The 25253-nt window shown below is 44.9% G+C and overlaps 1 protein-coding gene across 3 annotated transcripts in view; it reads right to left on the reverse strand.

Annotated features, from left to right (window-relative positions):
* ATL2 (atlastin GTPase 2) overlaps positions 1-16083 on the reverse strand; it is a 37765-nt gene extending 21682 nt beyond the window's left edge. For 2 of the 3 annotated variants that reach the window (XM_082049225.1, XM_082049226.1), the window contains exons 1-2: positions 15931-16083; positions 801-1081 (exon numbers count right to left, since the gene is read on the reverse strand). In XM_082049225.1, coding sequence (XP_081905351.1) covers positions 801-1081; positions 15931-15991 — 342 coding nt within the window. In that variant the 5' untranslated portion in view covers positions 15992-16083. Of the gene's footprint in view, positions 1-800; positions 1082-10716; positions 10808-15930 lie in introns of all 3 variants that reach the window. The other variant, XM_082049227.1, reaches the window with a different exon arrangement.
* Between the last annotated feature and the right edge of the window lie 9170 nt (positions 16084-25253).

A 25253-nucleotide genomic window follows, 5' to 3' on the forward strand; every position in this document is an offset into this window, starting at 1 on the left:
GCAGTTGTGGTTAGTTTCTGCTACTGTGAATTCCAGCTCTGAAGAACAGTGACTGAAAAAAGAATCCATTCTGTTTTTTAAGAGCTTCAAAAAGCAACAAAACAGTGAATTATCAATATTCACTATGCAGATTCAAAGAAACACAACCTGTGACAGGCAGATGTGTATATTCACAGGAGACCCTATTGCACCTTCACCGTATCAGCCAAGAGTTCAAACTACAGTAGACACAAGACAACACCAGTGAATAGCTACAAACTAAGAAAATAAAGTAAATTTTGGATGAGGCATTCATTAACCAACGTCTTTAAAGGATTTTAAAAGTTCCTGTGTTATGTTCAGAGACATACTCCAAGCAGCAAACAGGAGACTTTCTCCCTTTTGCCACACACCTCAGATTTAAGCAGATTTAGTCCTCTAACAGCTACAAGGCTCTTGTTTTTGCAACAAAGGGTAAGCTAGTGCTACAATATGATTTCAGGCAATCAAGTCAAAGCAAGATTCATCCAAACCACCACATGGACAAGCCCTTCTCAAAGCTCAACTAGAAGGCCACCATGCTCCCTCATTCAAATTCTTCTTATGCCCACTTACACTGGGAAACAAGCAACTTCCCTTGGTAACCACAGAAAAATTTATATTGAAAAAGTGTCACTTAAGCCTACTTCTTCACAGAGTAGAACCAGTAGCTGGCTTCCCCACCCCAAAACAAGTAAGCAAAAACTGATCTGCAATATTTGTGCTCAAGTCAACAAATACAAAGGTACTTTTTTCCTGCAGGAAAAAAACAAATTACTCACCCTGTTATACATATATCTAAGCATGAAGTCCAGAAGAAAAGATTTTCCTTTGCGGAAAGCTCCTGCTACAGACACAACTACTATGTTAAGATCTTTGATGTGTTCCTGAAGCAAGATTTTTTCCAATGCATCTTCATCTAATTCAAAGTTATGGTCATCTTCATGAGCAAGAACAATCTGTATGGGGCGTGGCTTATCCAAATCCACCTCGTCATCTGAGTCCAGCAGGGCATCTGAGTCAGGTAAGGCATCCTCCTCTTCTTCTTCCTCATAATGCTTACCTGCAAATTGACAGGTTACAATACATTAGTAAGTCAGAGCTTAGGGCACCAGACATTTCTTTGAAGTGAAGCCTTGAGCTGTGCATTCATTCCCAGCAGTAAGAGTGATGTTCTTGGGAATGCACATGTGCAGACTATGACATCAACAGCAGTTCCATGTTTTAATCAGCTTTGAATATGGTCTATATTTCACATCTTCAGCATTCTCTGTTTCAATAAACCACAAAACAAAACTGGTTTTCGGCACCAAAACCCCTTTTAGGGGCTTCTTAAGTATAACTTCCATCAAAAATCACGGTTCTTTTCTCTCTTGTCTGCCAAAAATTAGTACAAAATAAGCTCCAAAGAAGGCCAAAACCATTTTTAGATCACCACTTTCTTATACTATTGTAAGAAAAAAAAAACCAAAACACAAAACAAAACCCCACAGTGTTTTCTGACAGTATTGTTTACCAACACATACAAGCAAGACCACTGATCTAGTATGTAACCCCAAGAATACATACATCTGTAAATGGCTAAGTTCCTCTCTAATTCCAACTCATTACACCTGTTTCAATTCTCAATACAGCACAGACTTCAGAGTGCCTCTTCACTGCTTGCAAGATAATAAAATCCCGAGCATGTATGTGCATGTTTTGAGATAAGAAAAACAAAAAACATTGAAGTACTTTCTGGCTTCATACTCTTCCTATGACACATTATTAAGCAAGGTTTAATGATTTCCTTAACTCTTTCAAAAAGAATTAAGGAAATATTTTATACAGAATTTAAGAATCCATACCCTTTCATGATCAATCAGTAGCTGGAAGAACTATAACTCAGATAAGATTTAAGTTACTAATTAATGAAAAATTGAGGTAAAAGGGCCCTTCAGACATATAGCACAATAGTACCAATACCCTATCTTCCTGACTTCCAGAATTCAGCAGTTACTGGGTTAGAGGCCTAAAAGAAAACCCAACAAACTGGCTGAACATGATGCAAGTCTCTTGTTCAAGTACCACAACACTCAAGTTCGCCCCATAGCAGAAATTAACTCTACCACTGGCCTGATTTCACTTTTCCTATCGAGCATCTGGAAGTGGTTTTGTGCTTCCAGAATTGCCTCTAACTCCAGATTTACATTTGCCATATTCTATCAGAATCCCATGTGCACAAACCTGAATGAGGCTCCTTCCTAGCAGTCACTTATCTCTGAACATCACTGTATGAATTTCACTACACTGGACTGTTAGTCATGCTTGCATTTCCAAACATCACTTTAACAAAGCAGCAGCCATCTCCAGTTACTTGATGCACTGCACGCAGGATGTTACACAGCCCCCATGCTTCTTGCAGGAGGAGCTCAGAAGCAGCATTCTCTTGCAGGATGTGTGATGAGGCATCCTGGAATGCACCACAATTTAATTCATCCATGGCAGAGACCCTGCCAATACCCACAGGACCTGCCAAGTCATTCCTGCCAGATTTTGCATCCTAGATACCATCCTCAGCAAAAGATTTATGAACAGTGCTCCAACACAACACATTGTGGATATAATGAGACATTTGAGTTATTACCACAAACCTGAAAAACTGGTAACATGGTGACCCTGGAGTTTTTCCAGTAACTGTCTCTTTAGCTGGTTCTGACATTTCACTTCATTGCAAATCAGAGAGGACACTTCAATTTCCAGGCATCAAATCTGTGCTGCCCTCAAAGGCCAGTGACACTAAATCTTAAAAAAAACCACCCAACAGGTTTGAATGTATCAAGCTAGTGTAGGACTTGGTTTGAACAGGAAGTAATCTTGAATGCTTAAATTCTAAGCAGCAGAAATTGGAAAGTCAATTCCAAAGCATCAAGTTGGGCTTTTTGTTTGGTTTGGGTTGGTTTGTTGGAGTTTTGGGGGTTTTTTTGAACTAGCCAGCCTAACATTTCCGAACACTTCCAACCGACCTTCAGAAAAGACCACTATTGCCATAAATCAAGCATATTAGAGGGTGGAGAACTTCAGTGTTGACAGCTGTGAAGGAAACCTGATCCATCCAGAAGAGCTGGTTTGATAACCTCATGCTCAAGTTGCAGAGAACGCCCTTGTCTTCAAGAGATTTTGTACTACTTAGCAATTACCAGGGCAGACATTGCACAAATTAAGCATGTCAACTTTAGAACAAGAGCTACTGCTCATCCCAGCAGCATAATCAGCATATGCTAATCTGTCATGTGCTCCTGGGCAGATGCCACAACCTTTTTGGTCCTTTATACCACCTTCTGGTTGCTTAACCTGTTATTTCAGCTAATTAGTGTCTCAGGCAGCACTGGAGCACTTTGGAAGCCTTTCTGGAAGGCTTCAGCACCCTGGTTAGAAGGATAACATTACACTTCCAAGAACTACTTTCAGAGCAGTCTCTCAAAACAAGAAGATCCACTTCACAGTCCAGTTTTCTGCAAAAGCCTTGTGGTAAGTTCTGCAAGTAGTTCATAAAATAAGCATGCTGATAGCACTGTCAAGTCAAGTCAGGCCAAAAGTTAACAAAATTCAGAACATGAAGCCCTACTTCTTACTTCCCCCACCTGCACTGGCATGGTCATACTGTACTACTTGAAACTCACAATTTAAGTGGATTTGTCCTAAAGCCCACTCAAAAGGACCACAAACTGCTCTAGGTTCTTGCAATAGTCCAGTCCCAGCAAATTAAGTGTAGGAATGGATGAGGACTAACTTTGGAAGAGGTGGTGTTCACAGTATGACCATGCCTACACTGAGGTGTTTCTAGCCAACCAGACAGTAATCTGGACTTGCAGAGCTCGTGGCAGCCTCCCATGACAACACATTCAGTACTCTACAAAGGCAATCAAAGCAACAGATTTTAGTTGTATTGGAGGTTTTTTGATGTGTTAATTTTCTTGTTCTGTTTTTATAGCATGTCTTTTAACACTCTGAGAAGTCTAGTTCCATCCCAGTAATGGGGTTACAGACCCAGCACATCCAGCCCATACATTCACGCTCCGAGAGTGGTTGTTTCAGAGGCACGGATGATGGTTCCTTGCACAGCATGCAGAACAGCCAGGCAACGCTGCCTCCTGCCAGAGTACTCAAGACAGGCTGGTAGATTCATCCAACTCACAGGGCTGGTCTCAATACAGTTGGCAAACCCCACATGCACAGAAGACTAGACCTCAGGCTTTTAGTACATAGGGAAAAGCTCTCTTCAAAGTACACGGTGCTATAGCTTGTAGCGCAGTGTTGCAGGCCCAGAAAGCCATAGCTATCTTTTTCTTTTGTCAGGATGTTCATCTGACCTTTCAAGCTTCTGCACTACTGAACTAACACGCTCCAGACTACAGTCATATCTACCACTCTGGCTGGAGCCTCTGAAGTCTGCCATCCATTCAGGCCATTATTGTGTCTGTTCACTAGTCAGTCCCTACTCTATTTTGGCTTCTTCCAACCTGAATCATTCAGTGAGAGCACATCAGCTAATGCACAGTTTCAACTGTGCAGAACCACTTCCTAACCCATGTCAAACAGTCTAGGAGATACAAGAACAATACTGTACAACAAGACACAGAAGCAGACAGACTTGAATGGAAGCAAATACAGCCAAGAGAAGATACAACCACCCAGTTTCATATAAGCTCTTCACCCAGCTACAGCAGGACTGCTACTAACACTCATCAGCTAAGTATCCAGAACAAGCACCACTTGTTGAAATGCTAAGCCAGATTTTGAGAACAGTAGCTTCTTGTGTATGTACAGACAATATTTCAACTGAACAAACTCAACTAATTAACCCGTTTCTTAAAGTATGAGTTAAAATGAACAAAAGCTAATTCCCTTAAGTACAGAGCTAGCAGCTGATGACCTATTTGCCCTGCAGCATAAGAGCATGGGAGTGAGAACAGTCAGCTCAATTTGCATACTATGAAAACAAAAAGAGACAGCCTGCTTTAAATGCAGGTTCCTCCTTTGAAGCACATTAATCGAAATAAAGTACCAATAAGGTTGCCTTTAAGTTTCAACCCAAGTACACCTTGAGCTCATTAAACACATCATTCACATTCTTTCACGACAAAAAAAAAAAGCACACACTAATTGCTAAACTCATACTGCCTCTAAACCCAATTAGATTTCTGATCAACAAGCACTAAATGAAAACTAGTAATTGCTTCTCTGGACAGTGGGTTGGACACAGACAACTGCACATAGATGCAGCACAACATTAAAGTAAATTTAAATCTAATTTGCTTTTTAGTGGCTTAAGATTTCAATGAAGAACAAAATCTAAAGAAGTTACTTTTACTAGTGTTGCTGGCTCTCATGAGTGCTCCTACCACTTGCTCACAAGGAGTGACAAAGACTTCTAAGTCTGTACACCTTCAGGTGGGTGGTCTTAATATCTTGTTTGTACAGAAACCTGCACTTTGCTAGAAGTCCCACTTTAAATCAAAATTTCTAGTACCCCTAAGCCACTTCAGCTCTGAGCATCCCTGAACAATTTTTCCTGGTGCTCTACAGACACCACAAGTTTGTGTCCATACAAAAGTGGTTTAAATCTCCCCTTCACAGTTCAATACAGATGCATGAAACATTCCCTCACACACCTGAACAGTAAAGTAAGCTGAAGTGGGCTACACTAACCTCAAACCATCTGCCTCGAAATTCTGTTCTACCTCCACAGCCTGAGGGAGTTCACAGCTTGAATCAAAAGCTTAAAATAAGTTACCATAAGGAAACTGCTGTACTCCATTTAAATGTAAGGCATTCTCTCAGAGCTTCACCTAGGAACTTTTCATTAGAGAGAAAGCAGACAAACTGTTTAAACATTTCTTGTTTTGGTGTAGTGAACTGAGGGCATGTGTGAACTGAGTTCCAGAGCACAGAAAAATAGGTTAACCTTCAAACCTTATTTGGACAAGGTAAAACATTGTGGCAGATCTACTAAAAAAAAAAAAAAATCATTAGATTTAAGTCACAAAATTGTCCTCCTCTTCATACAGCAGTCCTACCCGATGCAATAAACTCACAGCAAGGCCCACATGAAAGCTATGAGGCTGCCACAGACCTTAATGCATCACTGCTTTCCTATTGCTGACTAGCAAATACTGCCAAGTAGCTCATTTTAAGGCCAGAAATAATTAAATGTTTTCAATATTTCAGCTATAAATAGGACTGATGAGCTAAGTTCCAAAGACTTGTTTGGATATCCAATAAGACTGACACAGGAGTAGGGAAGGGGGGAAAGATGCATTTAACTCTCTCTGTTCCTTCAGGAAAATGGGATGTTAAGGGACAGATCTGGAACTGTCACATAAATTGTGAGCAAAAGTGACAAGTACCTAAAGCTACAATTCTGTCAGAGAAGGGGAAAAAAGATATTCTGATGACCTAGATACCTATGAATCCTATAATCCCAATTAATCAAACAATAGGCCTGCTTACTCCTAAATGCTTAAAAAAAAAAATTTTTATATATATATATATATATATATAGCTTTTCTGTTGAATGGTCTGGACGCATGCAGGAACAGACAGCTCTTCCATAGCTATGCCGAGTACTGATAAGCTGGTATTTTGCATGCTTCATTTAAGGGGACAGAAAAGCTAGGAGGAGACTTCATTATAATGAAGAGCTGCAGCAAAAAGAGTCAACTCTCAAATTCAGCTATTTTCAAATGCATACAAGTAAGAGAATACCAGTAAGAAGAGACTAAGAAGCAGCACAAACCCTGACACAAGCTAGTAAGTAGCAAAAAAAAAAAAAAACAAAAACACCCAAACAAACAAAAAAAACCCACACAACAACAAAACTCGTATATTAAAAAGGATTTATTTTCTGAAAATACAGCATGAACTTAAGAAAGATGTTTCTCTATAACTACAAGGAAAAACTTGGAGGGTAGGGATAGTGACAAAGTATGCTTCTCATCCTTCTTTCACTCTGCCTAAAACCCAGAGCTATTATTAGCACACTCACTGAAGGACCTAACAGGATCTCTACCCACAGTAAGGTTTACCAGTATTTTTCCAGCCCCCTCAAAGAATACTGCTTTAGAATACTAAGACTAAAGCAGATGAAAGCATTAAAATGCCTCTTCCTCGCCTTTTCCTACCCATCCCCCAGGTTCTTGAGAACAGGAATGAGAACACACAGGATCTGACAGTGCCCTAGTTCACCATGGGCTCTCGAAATGGCAAGTGAAATCTCATTGTGAACACTGCAGTCTAACCAGATCCTTGCAGGCCACACAGATTGAAATTTGGCAGACTTCTGCTTGTATTTCAGGGTGATTTTATTTAAGGTTGTTGCTCACTGAAGAAGATTCAGTCAGTATTTTGTAATTGGTTTAGACCATAACTACATTTTATGTACCTTGTATGTATGCCTCGTGTCAGCAGCTGATAAATTTAAACAATCAGGTAACCCAAACCAAGATTTTGAGTGACAAGGACAGGGAGGAAAGAATAAGTGAGAGATGCCAACTGCAATTACCCCACGTTTGATCTTTAGATTAGCAGCCAGAACAGGTTTAGTCACTCAGCTGCATCTGTACCATGGCCACAGAGGAGCTCAGCAAAGCAAGCACTCACTTTTGCTGTACAGGGAGGTATGTTAAAGGGCCCATTTTCATGCTCATTTCCAGGATATGCAACCTGTCAGTCAGTACAGCAAGAAGTTTAAGGAAACAGAGCAAACCAAAGAAGCTTTAATTCTTTTCTTTTTGATCACACCATGCTTCTTACAATCTCAAGTGTCTAAGCAATAGCCATCTTTTAGCACAACCTCCAGTTTACACTCTGCTTTCCACCTCCCTTTATGTTCCTACTGCTAAGAAAGCCTCCCATCCAGCTTGTCCAGCATTGAACTCCATAATTCTGTTTTCACAAGAAGTTCTACCTTTCATTTCAAAAAAACAAACAGCAGTACAGGGGGAGACTGGGTTTACCTTAAGAAACTGCCTTCTCTGTATCAGGTAGCTAGCAAAACTGATACAAGTGACAAGCCCCACACAAGTCACATTTAGGGAGAATGGAAAAAATGCCAAACAAACAAAAAACAACAACAAAAAAACCCACCACACAAACAAAACCAACCAAACAAAAAACAATGCAAGCAAAACAAACACACACCACACACCCCCATTTTGCATGTGGTCACTTTACCTGCACTGGGAGAAGACTTTTTTCTCACACAACTACAATAAAAGTAGTTTTCATCATAGTCCCTGCTGCTGAGTACATGGATAAAGATACCTGGGCTACCATATCACCTTCCTATAATGAACCCATAATAACTGATACAGCACCTATCTATGTCCATGTACTTCAGAGCCCCACACCTACCTTACACAACTCCTGAGTCTCTGCCAGGCATCACTGCTACTGCTGCACGAAAGTCCCTTGCTAAGGCAACAGCTCAAAGTACATTTATTCTGCCAACAGGACAGTGCCAGTAACTGCTTCCTCTTCTTCCTCCTCCATCCTCTGTTGCCTCTTCAAGCCTGTTGCAGCAGCACAGCTGAGTCTTAACCACCCACTTGCACAATGGCTCTCCCACCCTTTCCCATTTCCAGCACCATGCAGTACAAACTGCCTTTCCTGCTCATTTTGCCACATATCCAACGCTGCTGAGAGTCAAGTCAGCTAAACAAACAAAACCAGCAGAAAAAGCAAACCAATACAAATAGTTTTCTGCGAACTGCATCACCTCAGTAAGAGCCCAATGAGCACTAGAACTCAAGACAGACAAAAAGCACAGTCATGTAGCTTCATCTGCAGGGCACAGGGTCAGTCCAGCTGCACTGGTGAACAGTACAGGACTTCTGCCCTCTGTGTTGGCACCACTGTCCCAGGTCCAAGCACAAACTTATCTTGAACAAACAAGGTGCTGTGCTGTGCACTCTACAGCCTCCAAAACAGCTGCACCAGCACAATTGAGGAGGAGGTGCAAGCTGCTTGACCAGGCCCTGGTGCCAAAATAAAAGTTCAGCTTTGTGACTACAAGCTAGTGAAGCTCAAACTTCTCCAGACTCAAGTACAGTTAAGAAGCATGTTCATGTGGAGACTGACTTAGTGATATGTGATAATACTGCAAAGATGGGTAGACAACTGGGCTGTAACTGGATCGGACTGCGTGTTGCCAAGGATGTGTCCAGCTCTAAAAGAGTTCAGATTTAGGCTGGGCTAGCAAACACATTTGTTAACCTTCACTTAACAACAAGGTTTCCTTCCTTTGCAAATGGAGGTTAACACTAGTTTCAGTTTTGTCAACACCACAGGCTAGGATGTGTAACTGATGAGAAGACCTTGAGTTTGGCATAAGCCTTCCTGCGCTAGAGGTGCATTCCCTTGAACATTCACTACTGAATATACTGTACTGCTAAGAACTCTCTCTACTAAACAGTAGATTAGAAGAATTTCTATTTCAAAATCACCACAGTTGTCACAAGGATGCAGTAAAACGCTTACAGTTTAATAGCGAAGTTCCACGTAACAATCACCTTGGTATCAGTTCAAAGGGCTCAAGACTTACCTACTTACCTAAGCTTCTTTAATGTCATTCACGATACTTGCTACCACAGAAACCTCAGCCACCACTAGCAAAACAATGGCCTTAACAACAGGAACATTTTTCATTTGTAAAGAGCATTTTCCTGGAATGGCAAATGGCATTGTTATGTGTATGCTAAGGGCTGCTGGCCAGTCAAGCCTAGTGGTGAGTATACAGCATTGAGGGGTAAAAGAAGAGAGTAATCCCAGAGGTAAAGCAAGCCACACCATCCTCCTGAAATGAATAAACACAGAAGGGGAGTTGGTTACTACATCTCTTTACATCAAGTTCTTGGACTGGTCTGAATACATCTAGACAATCTAACTGCTTTTCTATAAGACATTATACCATACCACATGTTGAGACTACAAATGGTTTAATGTCCATCTTTCACTTCAGTGGAGAAGGAAGAGGGAAATATAACTGTTCGAAGACCGTATGTTTAACACCTCCAAACAACAGTTTAGTCTTCGTAGCTCATATTTTTTGCTTCATTTTGTGGGTCCATGAGATCTTTCCTTAGAGCATACAGAGGACAAACACTGAGAAGTCCAGGAACCCAGAGATAGCAGTGTGCTGCTCTTTAAAGCTCACAACAGCTTAATCTTAGTTCTAATGCACTACAGATATAAGAAGTCAACAGCACTTTAGACTACAGAACAGCTCAGTTTGATATTCCTTAGTTCAGAATTACGAAGTATTTAAGAAATTATTTCTCTTAAAAGTAAGATGACTTCTTAAGAAAGTAATTTGATTATATCAAGAACTCTAATTTTCTACAGCAGTCATTTTCACTATTTTATGTCTAAGCAATACATAAAGGAAGCCAAGCTTCTGCCTGCACACCTAGCAGTTCATGTGCTTCAAGTGACTGTTCCTCCCCTGAAATTAGTACTGTGGTGATTTCTGTATTAGGCAGAGGATTAACAGAGGGCCCCTTTCTTTTCCCAGTTTTTTAAGGTTTCCCAAGTAGATCATACCACACAGACCAAGATAAATGAACAACCACAAGCAAAAGTCAGAAGACCCTTTCTTACATTCACCTAAGAAGCTGAAAATACAGAAGGGGTTGAGGAGGGGAGAGGAATAAGACATACCATGCATGCTTGCAGGCAGTAGTATCATAGGATTTGGCTTACAGAGTCAGTTAAAATAACTGCGCTTATTCTTCCACTCAGCAGTACCACCCTGTTTGAGAAGATAAGAGGTGAGAACAACTTTTCCAAGTACGCACAACATACAAGAATTAGTCCTAACTTGTCAGTACAAGCAGTTGACACATTCTCCAACAGGTTTCTGTAATTTTCAATCCAAGCAAAAAAAAGTCTTGATGTCCTGGCATCATCATACAACATGTTGCGCAAAAGACACTTCAAATACTTTACCGAGACCAATAAGAACTTGAAATTCAATATGACTATCTCTGAGACAATGGTGAAAAAATGCCATACTTTGACACTAACTACAGACTGCAGTCTGATTCTGATCTCACTTAAACAACAACTGCATAAGAACAAATTAAGTTCTACTCTCAAATATCAATTTACTGGAAATTACATTCTACAATCCATGTTTGTAATATGTACAACATTTCATTAGTTCAAGTCTTCAACTCCTCTGCCTTCCAGGTTTTGGCTTCTATTGCAGTTTCTTAAGAGAAACCTGCCAAGACTTGCAGTAGCACACAAACCCCACCTTGCCACACAGAAATCACTGGTATGTAGTGCTGAAAATGCAATCAGTCATTTGCTTATTGTCTGCACTGAAAATAAAGCTGGAAATACATCTAGAACAAGAAAATAAAATAGATGAGACATGTTCTCTCCTCTCAAAATATTCCTCATACCGTATACAAACCGTAAATAGAGGTCGAGTGATCGAGCTGTAAGCCAAGTACTTTCCCAAAACGCACTTTGTGCAGTCTTATAGCTTTGACAGCTCTCTTATCTATTCCTCCAGGATACAGAAGAGCATTAAAAGAGGCTGGTCTTTATAAATCATTTCTGCAGAGGCCCAAATGGACTTCTATTTCACATTACATTTGATTTCCTATTAGTCTTGCTCGTGAGTTCATCAAGCTGGCATCAAACGGCACTTCCAATGCCTAGTTTACCTGCATCAACTCAGTTAACTTTTGTAAGACTGCCTTGGATGATATATGGCTCAGTAATGCCATGTTTGATGGCAAACATCCTGCTTTACATTTTTCCAGTCTTAAAGAGAAGCTAAATACTAAGCAGCATAAAATTACTACAGGTATTTTTTTCTATTTAATTAATGGAAAAGGCAGAATATATTTATTTAGCTTCACAAATCACACTGAGCACAAAGATCTACTACTCTCACACTCCTCAAGGAATAACGTCCCCATGGAAGAGCTGGAAGTGTCAGTGACAGACTCCAGGCACACTAACTAGATAGCTTTAGGATATCTAAGTGCACAAACAACCTTCTACAGAAGTATTTCATTAAGTGAATTTACCAGCTATGGCACTATAATAACATATGTTCACTCCCTCACAAACACAAAGAGGGAGGGTAAGCTACTTGCTTTGTTGCAGAATAAGAACTCCAGTTAAACACCAACAGGTAGTTACTTGCCTAGCACTAATTTATAGCCTAGATTTTCTCCAAGTAACTCATTTGTACAGCTAGAGAATACAATCAGTGCTACCTTCAAGTCTTAGGAGATAAATTCAGTCAAATAAGAATTAACAGTGGGGGAGGAAAGATGTGTCTTCAAATGCCTCAGATTTCATTCCAGGTTTCTTAAAAGAGCAGAGGATCAACTTCCTAATTTAAATGCCTTCTTACTTCCTCTGATTTTTACATTGCTTTTGTTTCAAAAAGTATGCTTAGCAAGCACAAAATCTTGCTTTCCTGGAAATAAGCGCTACACAAAATATATTAATTTATTTCAGAAATGAACAGAAGTTAAAAGATCAGACAAGTTAGCTACCAATGCTCTCAGAACATTGGTCCCTATTATGTATTAATTCGCTGCTAGAAATGACTTTATTATGACCCTTAACCTAATAGAAAAAAAAAATGACTGATATGAAATGAATGATTAAGTCTGCAATTTCAGTTAACTGCAATCTGAACAAAGTTTTCACATAAATTTCAAACTTGTTTATCTGTTTGTTCCCTTGTTTCAGATACAAATCCCAGCCCCACAAATGTATTCATGTAAATCCAGTCCCTACACAGCACTATTGCCTCAAAATGAGATATAGGATGAGATAACTTTCATGTCAAGAACGACCTTCCAAAAACAAAGAAAGCTACTTTCATCTTTCCTCATGGACATCTCAAGAAGTTCAAGTTGCTGAGTATGTTTCGATAAAGAGACCCAGTCATACTACAGTAAGAGTACTTATACATATATAAGTACTTCTGAAAACTTCCAGTTGTTCACAAATGACAAATGCAGCCGGCCTGCCTACACAGAAGCTTAGAAAATATTTTTGTGCCTTGTTCACCTTAGATAGTTGAGATTAAAGACAAAACTTGAAAATACTAATTATTAGTATAGTAAGCTTGAGAAGTGAATGCAGGACTTAGGAAAAAAGTTAGAAAACTGCACTCAAACTGGCAGCCTGCAGATCACATTGTAGGCAAAGTATGCAGCAACAGTAAAAACAAGAATACAATGCAGTCTGGTTTTAAAGTTTAAAACCTCCCATTTGAAGACTGCCACGCCAGGATATCAAAAATCATCCCCAGGAAAGGGCCTGTTCATGACTGCAGTGCAGTAACAAAAGCAACTTCAAACTTTGCCTTACATAGAAAAGTCAGATTTAAGTGAGAGTTGGCAGTTTTCCTTATGAACGTCCTTGGAATAGTTAGAGACTTTCACAGACTGTGCCAAGACGTACAACAGTCTACTAACAACAGGCACAAAGTTAAAACTAGTTTTATCATAGCGCTGAAGTGAAACCTGCAATCCAGCTTGCACTGGAGACTCACAATGCTGCAGTTCACTACCACAGCAAGAAGAACACAGAATTTAACTTACCTGCATTCCTATCTGCTTATTACATCTGTTTTTGCAGCTGAGCAAAACTCAAAGTTGCAAAGGATGTGATACCACCACAAGGAGATAAGTGCTCCTCTATCGCATTGGAGGAAAATCCCCAGACCTCCTCCCAACAGACCCACTCTTATCCAGTCTAGCCAGCTTGAGGCAGCATCCTTATTCTTATTAGGACAAGAAGGAAAACCAATCACTCATCCATCACAGTATCTTGCTCCGGTCAGTGGTACTTTTATTAGTCTAGTCAGCAAGCAAACAACAATCACCGATACATAACCAAAACACAGGGACTGTAGTTGGCAAAAGGTACTTGAGAAGTATCAGCACTCCTGCAAGACCTGGTTCAAGCACGCCTGTCCATCCAATATGAACTACAGCAGCTTGGCCTCCTAAATGAGGAGAGACTACCATATTTAAATAAATGTTTTTACGATAGTTTAAACAAAATGGTTCTGTGCTACAAGTATTTCAGCAATGTCTTTAAGTTGCAGGCAGGTGAACATGGAAAGGAAAGAACACAGCCTTACTCAACCCCCTCCATACTTTCAAGGATTACTAGTTGAAACACTGCAGAGCTATTGCTATTATTTGAGGAGGAACATCATTAGTGACTGTAGGGTAAGCTAGAACATAACAGCTGTTAAGGAACACTTAGTAATGGTACAGAAGGAGTTATCAGACTGTCCCGTTACATCTCTTTTCTTGTAATTATTCTAATGTATGACTCTTTTGTATTTCATTGTACAGAAAGCTCATCTGCAGGCAGGCACAGACCATCCATGGCTGCACATGCAGGCCCTATCAATTAAGTTGTTCCATCCTAAAGCACGCAAGCAACTTAACAGCGACATGGGCATGTTTCCACTACTAATGATGACACAGCTACCTTAAAGGCCGTTTATAAGAAGAGTGCTGGCACTTTTATGACCCTGAGAAAGTTACGCAATAGCCTAATGCTTTGAGATTATTCAGCTACATAGTGCTGAAAACACAAAGAACCATCAAAGAAAATTTGGCAGTACTGGAGGGGAGGGGGAAACCAGCACCCAAACAGTAAAACAGTATCATTTCCTCAATTTCAATCTCTGGACTCTTAAGTTATTAAGATCATAATGCTGCCAAACACAATTAAACATTTCCACATGCTCAGAAGCTTGCCTTTCCTGCTGTATAAAAAAAAAAAATGAGCAGAGTAGCCACTCCGCACCTACCAGTTTATAGTGGTTAGATTTCCCAGTCTTTAGTTAGCTTGCAAATGAAGCAATGAAATCAATAGTGGCACATGACACCTGCTAGATTTTGTTTAATCGTGCCCAGTCCAATCATTCTGCTTCCAAATCAAGCAAGAGTTATACAACAAAGATGTTAAAATAGTTCAGTATTCTAGCGCAACACTAAAAACCTCAGAGGATTCAACTGAGTGTTCAAGTCAGTACAGTACTCACAAGTCTCAGGTTCCCCCCTCACAGAATACAGCAGAGAGAGGGTTACAAGTTCTCAGCTTTTAAACTATTATTGAGAAACAACCGTATTTAAAAAAATGAAAAAATAAAAAAAACCCCCACACATAGTGCGCAGACTCCAGCACATAGGAGGCTAAACATCAAGCCAGAGACATGTCCCGTCACCACCAGAGGATCTATCACAACCAAGACCAGAGCTGACAGTGGAGTGCGCTGGGGTCCATATGGAGGACGGGCCAACGTGGACCAGCCACCTCCTTCCCGCGCCGCCCGCGGCTGCTCCCTCCGCAGCCAGACGTGGCTCCGAGGACGCAGAAGCCCTTCGGGCCGCCTCGCTCCGGCCTCGGGAGCGGGCCGGGCCAGGCCAGCGCCCCGCGGCCCGGCAGCCCGCCGGGCGGCACCAGCCGCATTCCGGGGCTGCAGCCCCCGCTCCTCACGTGATGTACACAGGGGCGGGCGGCCCGGGCACGCCGCAGCGGGGAATAAGGTCACCGACCGCCGGCTCCAGAGCCGCACTCACGGCGCCCCCCGCTCCCGTATGGGCCGCCGTCCGCACGGCGAGATGCCCTGGCCGTGCAGGGAGATCGGGGTGACCCCGCTCGGGAGCGAGGAGCGGCCCGAGCGGAAGGGCCGCCGCGCTGGTTCCCCCGCCGCCCCTCGAGGGCAGGCGTCGGGGCTGGCGGCCGCCCCCGCCATTTTGACGAGGGGGGAGACACCGGGACCTCCCCCCACGCCGCCCGTCGCCAGGTCCCACCGCACAGCCCCGCGCCTCCCGCGGGCAGCGCCGCCGCCCGCCCCGGGGGGCGCGTTACCTGCCGGGTCGGGCCGTTGGCGGGCCGGACCCGCGCGCCGCGCCGCGTCCCTTTCCGCCATCTTGTCCGGGTTTAAAATTAACTCGCTGTGACGTCAGAGCTCCGCCGCGAGACCTTTATCGCCCGCCGGCGGCGGCGGCGCGCGGGCAGGGGCGGGTCCTAGCGCCCCCGGCTGCCCGCCCGGAGAGGGGTGGGGCTGCGCAGGCGCAGTCCGCGCCCCGCTGCCCGTCGGGGCGGCGCATGCGCGGCCACTCGCCACCCGCGGCGCGAGACTCAACGGCCGCTTCACCGCCCCCCCCCACGGCGGGGGGAAACACAGTTCCTGCGACAGCGGGAAGAGCCGCCCCTGCGCCTGAGGGGTGTCGCTGCTGCGGGAGACAGACGTATCCCCCACCCGTCCCCCGGCTGACCAGGGGGCAAGTGTCTCAAGGCTCCGCACGCCGCTGTCGAAGTGACACGGAGCGCGCGGCGCTTCGGCGCGCTGGGCGAGGGCGGCCTCGGGGGCTGGGAGGGCAGCAGCGTGTTTGGGGCGAGGGGATGAAGGTGGCGCGGCAGGTGAGGCCAGTGGCACGAAATACCTCAGGGTGGGCGTCCTTCGGGAGCCTGCACGCCCTCAGCTCACCCGTCCCGCCACGGCAGCCGGCCCCGCACCAGTGCCACCCGACCCAGCCCTTAAGGCCACCTGATGGCGTCCAGATATACCTGCACTGCACTGTCACCCCGCTGGAGCCTTGCTTCCCTTTGCCACAGGGACAGCCAGGAAAGCAACCCAAGCACTCTGCATTTCTGGGAGTAACACCAGCTCCTCACTCTCAAATTCTCACTCGATATGCCACTGGTGCTGCATTTGGGCTGGAAACACACAAAAGGACAGTTCTGAATCAGAACAAGCCACACAAGTTCCCAAGGGACCAAACATTCCTGCTGTTTCTGGGTTTTGTAAGTCTTTTTTCTCTAAACCCAAACAGACCTTACTGCGTCCTTTTTAAAGGCCAACTGTTAAAGCTCTCTGCTGCACAAGGGGTTTAGGTCTCTGAGGTTTCCTATTGCTAAAGATCATGTAAGCCTTCACAATTAAATTGTTTGGTGTCAGCTTGTTATAACAACACATCTGTCCGATAAATCAGCATGTAATGTGGGCAACACCTTTGCAAAAACCTACCTCAGCATGGTAATGCTCTCTTTAGAAACCATTTTTCTCAAAGTCTTGAGCTATGCTAACTAACATGGTTCTGGAGGTGCAACTTTTGAGTGACAACAATCTTAAAAACAAGCAGAGTTTGGTTCTGCCTAAACAGAGGTGGAGGAAAAGGTCAGAAGAGATCTTGAAAGCAAAAACCATTGGGCTGTCTTGGCACCTGGAAATGGTTTCCAAACCTTCTCCAAACCCCACTTCCTGTCCTTTAGTACTGAGGTGGCACATAAAAGTCTTCCTAACATTGGTACTATGCTTACAGTGGCAGTCCTTGCCACAGAGAGTGCAATGTTAAAAACACATTAAAAATACATTTAAATGTCTAAAAAATGCCATAATCACAGCAAGTGAGAACTGCACAAAGATACAATGATAAAACTAATATTATATATTCAATTCTAGTTATGCCACTTGTCATAGTGAAATATGCAAAGCTGTAAAACTATCAAGAACTTTATTATTCTTGATTTACATCAGCATAAATGGAAGCAGGATTCAACCCCTTTGTACAGAAGTGTTGGTATGAATGCTAGGAAAAACACTGCCATTGACTTTTTGCAATGTAATACCCTCTACTTATTTGGGGAAAATGAGCATGTCATTGCCTTTCCTTCTAACCTCAGCCCAACTCAAGAGGAAAACCTTTCCTGCCATCAGAAAGAAGCCAGACCACACTCTACGTGTGGAGGTATTTCAGAGATACACAGAAAATGAGGCAAAGGAAAATACCTTGAAGTAAAATTAATTGAAACACTGTTAACTGACAGACTGAAGCTTTAGCAGCTCAATATGAAAACTAAAAAACTGGGGGAAAAAAGTTCTAAAGAAGTTTCCTAGTTCTGTTGTTAGTAACCAGCCTTATTTCTGACCAAGTCTGGAACAGTTTACAAGGAAAAGCATTTAAAATAGTGCATATACAAACAGACAGATTTGTGCTCCATGCAAAGGGATTTGCTGCTGCTGTAATGTGACAACAGAAGTTGAGTACTTAGAGGTCAGAGAGCTGCTCAACCTTAATTCTGTCTTTCGTATGTTTGCAGGCAGGAAGGAGATGTTTTCTGAGCTGAGGATTTTGCTATCAACATGTTGTGTCCTGGCTGCAAAGGTCCCCCATCTCCACCACACTTTCCTCTGAGACAGGCTAAGGAAGGAGTTAGCACTGAGACTGCTTAAGCCAGCTGTGGCTCTGAAAGGAGCTTGGGAGCAGCTGCACAAACCACTGACAGGCTGTGCTGGGAAGAAACCACTGGAGCAGGAGGAAATGGCTTACTCGCAAGTGCATGTTGGGTCAGTAGTCCCCTCATCCAGCAAAGGCACAGTTTTGTGTTACAGACAGCATCTTCTGCATTTGGCCATGCTGGTTTAAAAAAGTCTGCTCTCCCAAGCTTATCTCAAACCCACTTTGGGCCAGGCAACACAACCAGTATCATCATTGCACTGAGCCAGCTCTGCCCACGGCAGGGGCGGCCCAGCCACTCTGCTGGGAGAGCTGTCCCCTCCTGCAGCTGGGAGTCAGATCCACCACAATGTTCCTTGGCTTTCAGGCAGCATGGCACAGCAGGGGACAGGACAGCTTCTGATCCATGCAGGCAGAGGCTCCCACTAGACACTAGGCCAGATCAGGCACAGACTCTTTGTGCCTTCCTGTGTAAAATGCTTCCCTGTCATCTAACCTGTGTGGTGCTGCTGTGTTTATTTAAGGTGACCTTCATGAGCGAAATCCATGAGCCAAACACCCTCCACTGAATATGAATGCAAGCTGAATACCACTCCTGGCCTGGGGAACAGAGCAGTCTCCCATCCTGAAGGGCTGAGGGTGCTGGGTGAGCTGGAGAGGTGTCTCTTGGTGGTACCACACTTACCAATGTCTTTTCTCATCTGCTTCAGGCTGAAGAGTTCAAACTAGTGACAGCGATTCTCAAGTCTTCCCTTCAGGCTATGCAGCATTGCAGGTAGCTGAGAGACGAGGACAGACAGCCATGAGATAAAGGCAGTTCTGGCAGCCCCCACTGTCCACAGCACTGAGGTGCCTCTGACTCCTGGATGCAGTCCTCAGGGCCCCCTGCTTCCCAAGTGATCAGCCCTGCAGTGGTGAACCAGCATGAGCACTGGGACCAGCCAGGGCAGAGGGCTGTCAGCTGCCCTCCCACCACACATCACCATGGGAACTCCATCACTCAAACAAGCCTGAGATTTCCTAACAGCCTCTCATGGGGAAATCTGCCTGGATCTCAGGCTTGCTCCCAGAGGCAAACTTACGCCCTCCCAGAGGCACCTCATTTTGTTTTTCTCTGAGAAGCACCCAAGCTCCATGGTCTTCATCTATTCACAGCTTCCCACCTCTGCCAGCTGGAGCCCTTCTCCCCCTGCACAGTACCAGTAGGTGTTGGAGGCTGTGCTTCCCACCCAGCCCCTGCATTCTCTGCAGCTGGATCCTCCCCTTTATTCCACCTTCTCACCACTAATCCCCACACACTGCCCACATGCAGAAACATGCTGCTTGGTCCTGCCTGGGCTGGCTGGTGTTGCTTCACCACCTCTGTGAGGATCTCAGCCCCATAAGCAGGCAAACTTGCTTTCTTAGGCATATTTTCTGATGTTTGCCATTCCCCAAGAGCATCTCCCTCAGATTCAGGGGTGTCTTCTTGTCGCATAGGTGATCTAAAAGTTACCATGTGTCACTAGAGAGTGCCCAGCACCGCCCTGAGTTTCTAGCCACCTGTGTGTGTTTCCACGACCTGGGGCTCACTCAAACAAATCCAATGTGGGACTCAGCATGGATCCAAACCTGCTTCTCCTGCAGGCTTTCCTGCAGAGAGTTGGAAGCAGAGAAGCTGTTGGGAGCAGAAAGCAAGTTGTAAATGAAGAGAAAAAACAATTTACCAATCTCCTGAACTTGCAGCTGTCCCACATGCTGAGGGGAGATGTCTTTTCAGCTGGCAGCATGCATGCTCAAGAGAGCGTCCCCTTGCATACCACTCATTTAGAGCAAGCTCAGTGGGAGACATGTTCTATTCTCCCCTCGTGATGACTCAAGAGCTGCTCCTCTGGGGAGGAAGGATGAAATAACGTTGAGTTTTAGCTGTTGTCAGAGCAGCTCAAAGCATGTTGCTAGGCACCAGCTGCAGGAATTGCCTGCAGGTGCTTTCACAGGAGGGGTTGGGCCAGTTTACTAGGCTCTCCCAGTGCAGCCCCAGTGCCAAATACCTTTGAAACCAGCATAATCTATTCTCAGCCTGAAGGAGCTATTGCACAATCTCCCCAGGATTTAAATTGGGTGGCAGTGGGCAGATTCTGGAGGCATGCTTGCCTGTGCTGTATGTCTGAGTGGGGCTCTCTGGGGTACGCAGCCTGCTTGTGGAAGTTGCAGTCTTGCAGGTGTGAATGGGAGCATTCTACCCCATTCTGCCCTGTCTTCCCTTATCAGGGTGATTGAAGTCTTCAAAGGATCAGATGGCTACATGGTTTTCTTTGGCTCCTGTAAATGAAGCTCTGTAGCCAGCTGAAGATTTCATGTGCAAGTGTTCTCTCAAGCAAGCTCCTGTCACTTAAGCCTGTATAAACACAGTGTGATTTCCATCTCACTCCTATGCAAGAGCACAACAAGATGAGGCTGCTTTTAAAGCCTGGGCTAGATACTGACTACCGTGGAGGCTGCTGTGCTGCTTAGGGTGCTAAAACACCTGCAGAGCCTAGGGCTGCCCTACTGCAGAGGTGACTCTGCCTACAGCCAGCATGCTGCCTCCAGCCTCACCCAGAGGATGTCTGCCTACCCGCTGCCTGTTCTGCAGTCATTTTTGACCTGCCTCTCTAAAAATGAGACCAGCTTTGCTAGTGGGGAGTACGCATGCACATTTTAAATGCCAGTATGGTGAAATGAGTTTCCATGCAGGCTTTAAACTGCTTTTTCTTACCTGAACTGTGTCCCCTTGGTGGTATTTCCCAATGGCTCCTTAGGCTGTTAAGGCCACCACAGAGGAAGAACTTTTCCACACGCCCAAGCTCTAGCACCCAAAGATCTTGTCCTAGAAAAGAGGAATTGTTCCAGTTGTCACAGTGATGCCTATCAAATGTCTTTCAGAGATAATCACACCAGCCACTGAACCTGCACAGCCTCTCTGCAAGACACAGAGCTGTGTCTGCCTTGCTGGTACAAACAGCAAGGTACTTGGCTCAAGGAAGAAGCAGTCCCCAGCATTGCTGACAGTGATACCAGGCTTCAGTCTACACTACTAGTGCTTCTTCTGGATGGTGTGGTATGCAACCATCAGGTTACCAGAGACAATTTGGGATGAAAGAAAATACTCCACCATCACAGAGGCATCAGCGTCAATTCAGAGTCTCACTTGGAAAAATGCTGTGTAAACATTTTACTCTTTAATGTAACAAAACAAAACATTGCTTAGTGTGCTGTGGGTATCTACCAGGAAACACTCCTATCAGCAGTGGCTGCAGCTTTCAGAAGAGGACATTTGTCCTTGCAGCTTAACTGATCTTTCATATTGCAAGCTAACTCCTCCTCTACAGGGCAAAGCATCGCTGTGTGATACTGATTTGAGTGAAGCTGTGCAGCTTTACACCTGGGGAGGATATTTTGCATTGAGCCCTGTGCGGGCAGACCTGACTCCTGGCAGCATGGGAATTAAGTATGATTGCCCTGGCATACCAAGGGTGCTAATTACACAGTGGAGTTCATTTACATCCTACATGACTCTGGGTCTTCTGGGATTTACAGGCCTTCACAAGGAGGCAGGTGGTTTATGACCATGGTTTCACATGACTTCTTCCCATTCAAGTCCAGACTAGCTGCTGAGGCATGAGTTGTGCTTAAAAGAGGGATTCTGCTGTGAATTCCCACAGCATCAGAGAAGATGAGTTGCAGCTCTCATTGTCCTTTCCTGGAAGGCAAACCCCCTTTAACACAGCATCCCACACACACCCTTGGATGAGGCTGCATCAGTGCATATCTCCATCAGGATGGTTTTGGATGCAATTTAGCCACACAGTCACAGCCCACTCTGCCTAGCTCAGACAAAGTTTTGGACTATCGCAGGCTACCTTGCCAAGGAGTCAGTACCTCAAAGACATGACAGCTGTCAGCAGGAGCTGGTGTGAGACCCACTAATAGCAGCACTTGCAGGAAGCCCCAGGTCAGATGTGGACCTGAGCTTCTCCCACCAGTTCTGTGGGTTTACAAGAGGGCAATAGGGCCAGCAGCACCCTGCAGGGCCAGGATGACTGCTACACTCTGCTGTGAACCAGGTCTGGGGCATGATCCTTAACACCCTGATGAAACTGTCTGGATCCAATCTCTGGCATCAAATTGAAGCCTGGGACTGAGTCTGGGCATGAAGGACTGGACCAGCTCCACTACCTGCATTTTCAGGTTCAGTCAGGCCCCTGGGCCAAGCTAAGGACACAAAGAAGAATGTACTATTTAATCTGGCTGGATTAACATGTGAATTTAATTAGATTTAATCTACTCCTAATAAAATGTAAAACACACTTTAGAAAAATCATGTTTAATCTTTCTCCAAGCCTCTACCTATTCATCCGAGCAGGGGTCCTGCAGCTTAGCCATGGGCAATTGCAACAAAATGAGAAGCCACCTTTTAGCAGCACCCATAGGATGGGGCTAAGATCAGTGTTCTGTCCTCTTCAGATTTGCACCAGTCTGATTCAGAGATTCTTCTGCCACAAAACCTCTCTGTGTGACAGAGATGAGCATGGCAAAGGCAGAAGAAAGTGAGGAAGGAATGGTCACGGGGGCTGGTACCTGCCAGCCGCAGCCCTGCTTCTGGCCTTGCTCGAGAGGCAGCAGGGCTGATGTTGATGATGTCCTCATGTTCATCTCAGTGTCCTCAGGGAATATAGAGGTCTATGCTGCTCTGCAGGCTCCAGGGCAGTTCCAGCAACTGCAGGTCTCCCCTATGGGCCAGGCAAGTGCATCAAAATAAAGGCAGCCACTCTGATGCCACCAAAGTGAAGCGCATGTATCCTTTGGGAAAAGCATGGTGACAGGTTGCTGCTGGGGACTGCTCATCGTGAGCATGGCTAGGTCCTCCAGGAAGAATGTACAGACAGGAAAAGCACAGTGTTGCACTAGCTTTGACTACATCTAGATAGTTTGACAAAAGAAGGCTCAAGTGGCTCATCACAAAGCAAAACATAAAATGATTTGGAAATATTTATCAGGAGGATATCACCTATTTTGTGCAGTTCAAGTAACATTAACTTGCAAGAAAGAAAGAAAGAAATAGCAAGAGAAGGAGAGGGAGAAGGCATTTTATTCCTTTCCTGATTTTTCCTGCCCTGGATAAACACAGCCTGGCTGTAGCAGAGGGCTGGAGGGTTAGCTGCCCAAACCAAAGGCAAATTCATTTGACATCCAGGGATCATCATCATAGCATCATTTGATCTCAGATTAAACAGTGGATGAGCACCACAAAGGATAGATTAAAACATTTGGAAAGGTGTTAAGGAAAATCAAGCAGGATTAAATCACAAAATAGCTGCATTAAACTAGAATGCTTCCCCAGATCCCAGGAAGCCAGGCACTGACGAGCCTGCCGGACAGGCAAGCACACTCAGTGCCAGGGCTCTGCAGCACCTGGGGATTGAGCGACTGAGTATGGGAAGAGCAGGGCAGGGTCCCATCTGGGGCAGGTGAGCTGTGTGTGTGAACTGGCAGAGCTGGCATCCCACCCCAGCCTCACCAGTCCCATTCAGGGCTCTCTCAGGATGACACAAGGACAGCTTGGAGTCCCCACTGTCCTTGAGCAGCCTCAGGGATGGAGCAGAAGAGACCACAGGGGACCTGTCTCATGACTCCTGCTGGCTTTACAAACAGCATTTTGTGAGGAGAGAAGCACCAGGGCTGCCATGTGGCTGTCACTCCAGATGAGGGACATGTGGCAGGTGCATGAAGCATTTCACATCATCCCAGGCCCCCAGTACTCCCACACCAGCACTGGCCTCTGACTGCAAGTTCTTGCCACAGCCTCACTCTTTGCAGTACCTTGACCTGTGTGCAGGAGATGCAGAGCAAACCCCAGAAGCCCGGAACATATTTCCTCCACCACCACAGGGCCATGCTGACGCCCTGCCTGCTCTGCCAGCACAGCATTCAGGGAGGGATAACTTGAGCTTCTTCAGTGCTGTCAGCCATTCCCCAGCCTTTCTATTTCCCACTCACCCTCTGAGTAGAAAACAACAGGAACTTGCCCTGCCCCACATCAGTTTGTAGCTCTCCCTTACATTAAGGGGAACACGGCCACCTGTCAAAAATCCTTTTTAGGAAGAACTTACCCAGTATAAATATGTGAGCTAGCTGTAAATGCATACTTGAGGATGCCAACCCCAGGGCAGCAAGGCATGGGCTCTGAGCGCAGTGTGGCTACTTCCTAGCCTTGCTTTGGGAGATTTTGGGAGCTTTCCTTACCCTCATGGTTTCTTTTCCTGGACTCAGCCTGTATTTCCTAGGACAAATCACCCAGCTCCCGCCAGCAACTGCTCGTTTGCAGCCAGCACTGGTCATCACTAGCCCTTACCAAAGGTCTCCCAATATCCTCCACATGCCTATTTTGGCTACTTGGTTCTGCAGCACCTGTTAAATGGGTGTCAGTCCCAGATAGGCAGAACCACCCAAAATTATTGCCTGGTTACTGTGGCACTAACCCGACCCCTATGTGCTGGTAGATGCTGCATGGGATCTCAGCTCCACCTTTTGCTCCACTGTGGCTTTATGGAATGCAGAGAACAGCTGTGAGGCTGAAGGACACAGAACTGTGCTGGTTGGACACCAGGTCTCCACCAGGTCTGGGCAAGGTACCTCAGGAACTGGCAGCCATCAGCTCCTGCTGCACCTTGCCCAGACCCAGTGGAGACTCAACACCCCAGTGACAGGCTTGTTCCCATCAAGCCACAGCATTCTTCTTTTTCTCACAGTGGCCAAAGCCACCTCCCCACTGCGAACATCAGGCCACCAGCTTTACAAATAAGTTGTGCCCTTGCAAGGCTGGTGTTTCTGTCACCAAAAAGCATCTTGCAACAAGGAACCCCAAAGCAGCTGCTGTGAAGGGTCCATCTGCCCAAAAGCACGTAAGTGCTTTTCTTTGTTGTTCTTCTT

The sequence above is a fragment of the Streptopelia decaocto genome, assembly GCF_964273445.1.
Source record: "Streptopelia decaocto genome assembly, chromosome: 3".
In the NCBI taxonomy this organism is placed as follows: domain Eukaryota; kingdom Metazoa; phylum Chordata; class Aves; order Columbiformes; family Columbidae; genus Streptopelia; species Streptopelia decaocto.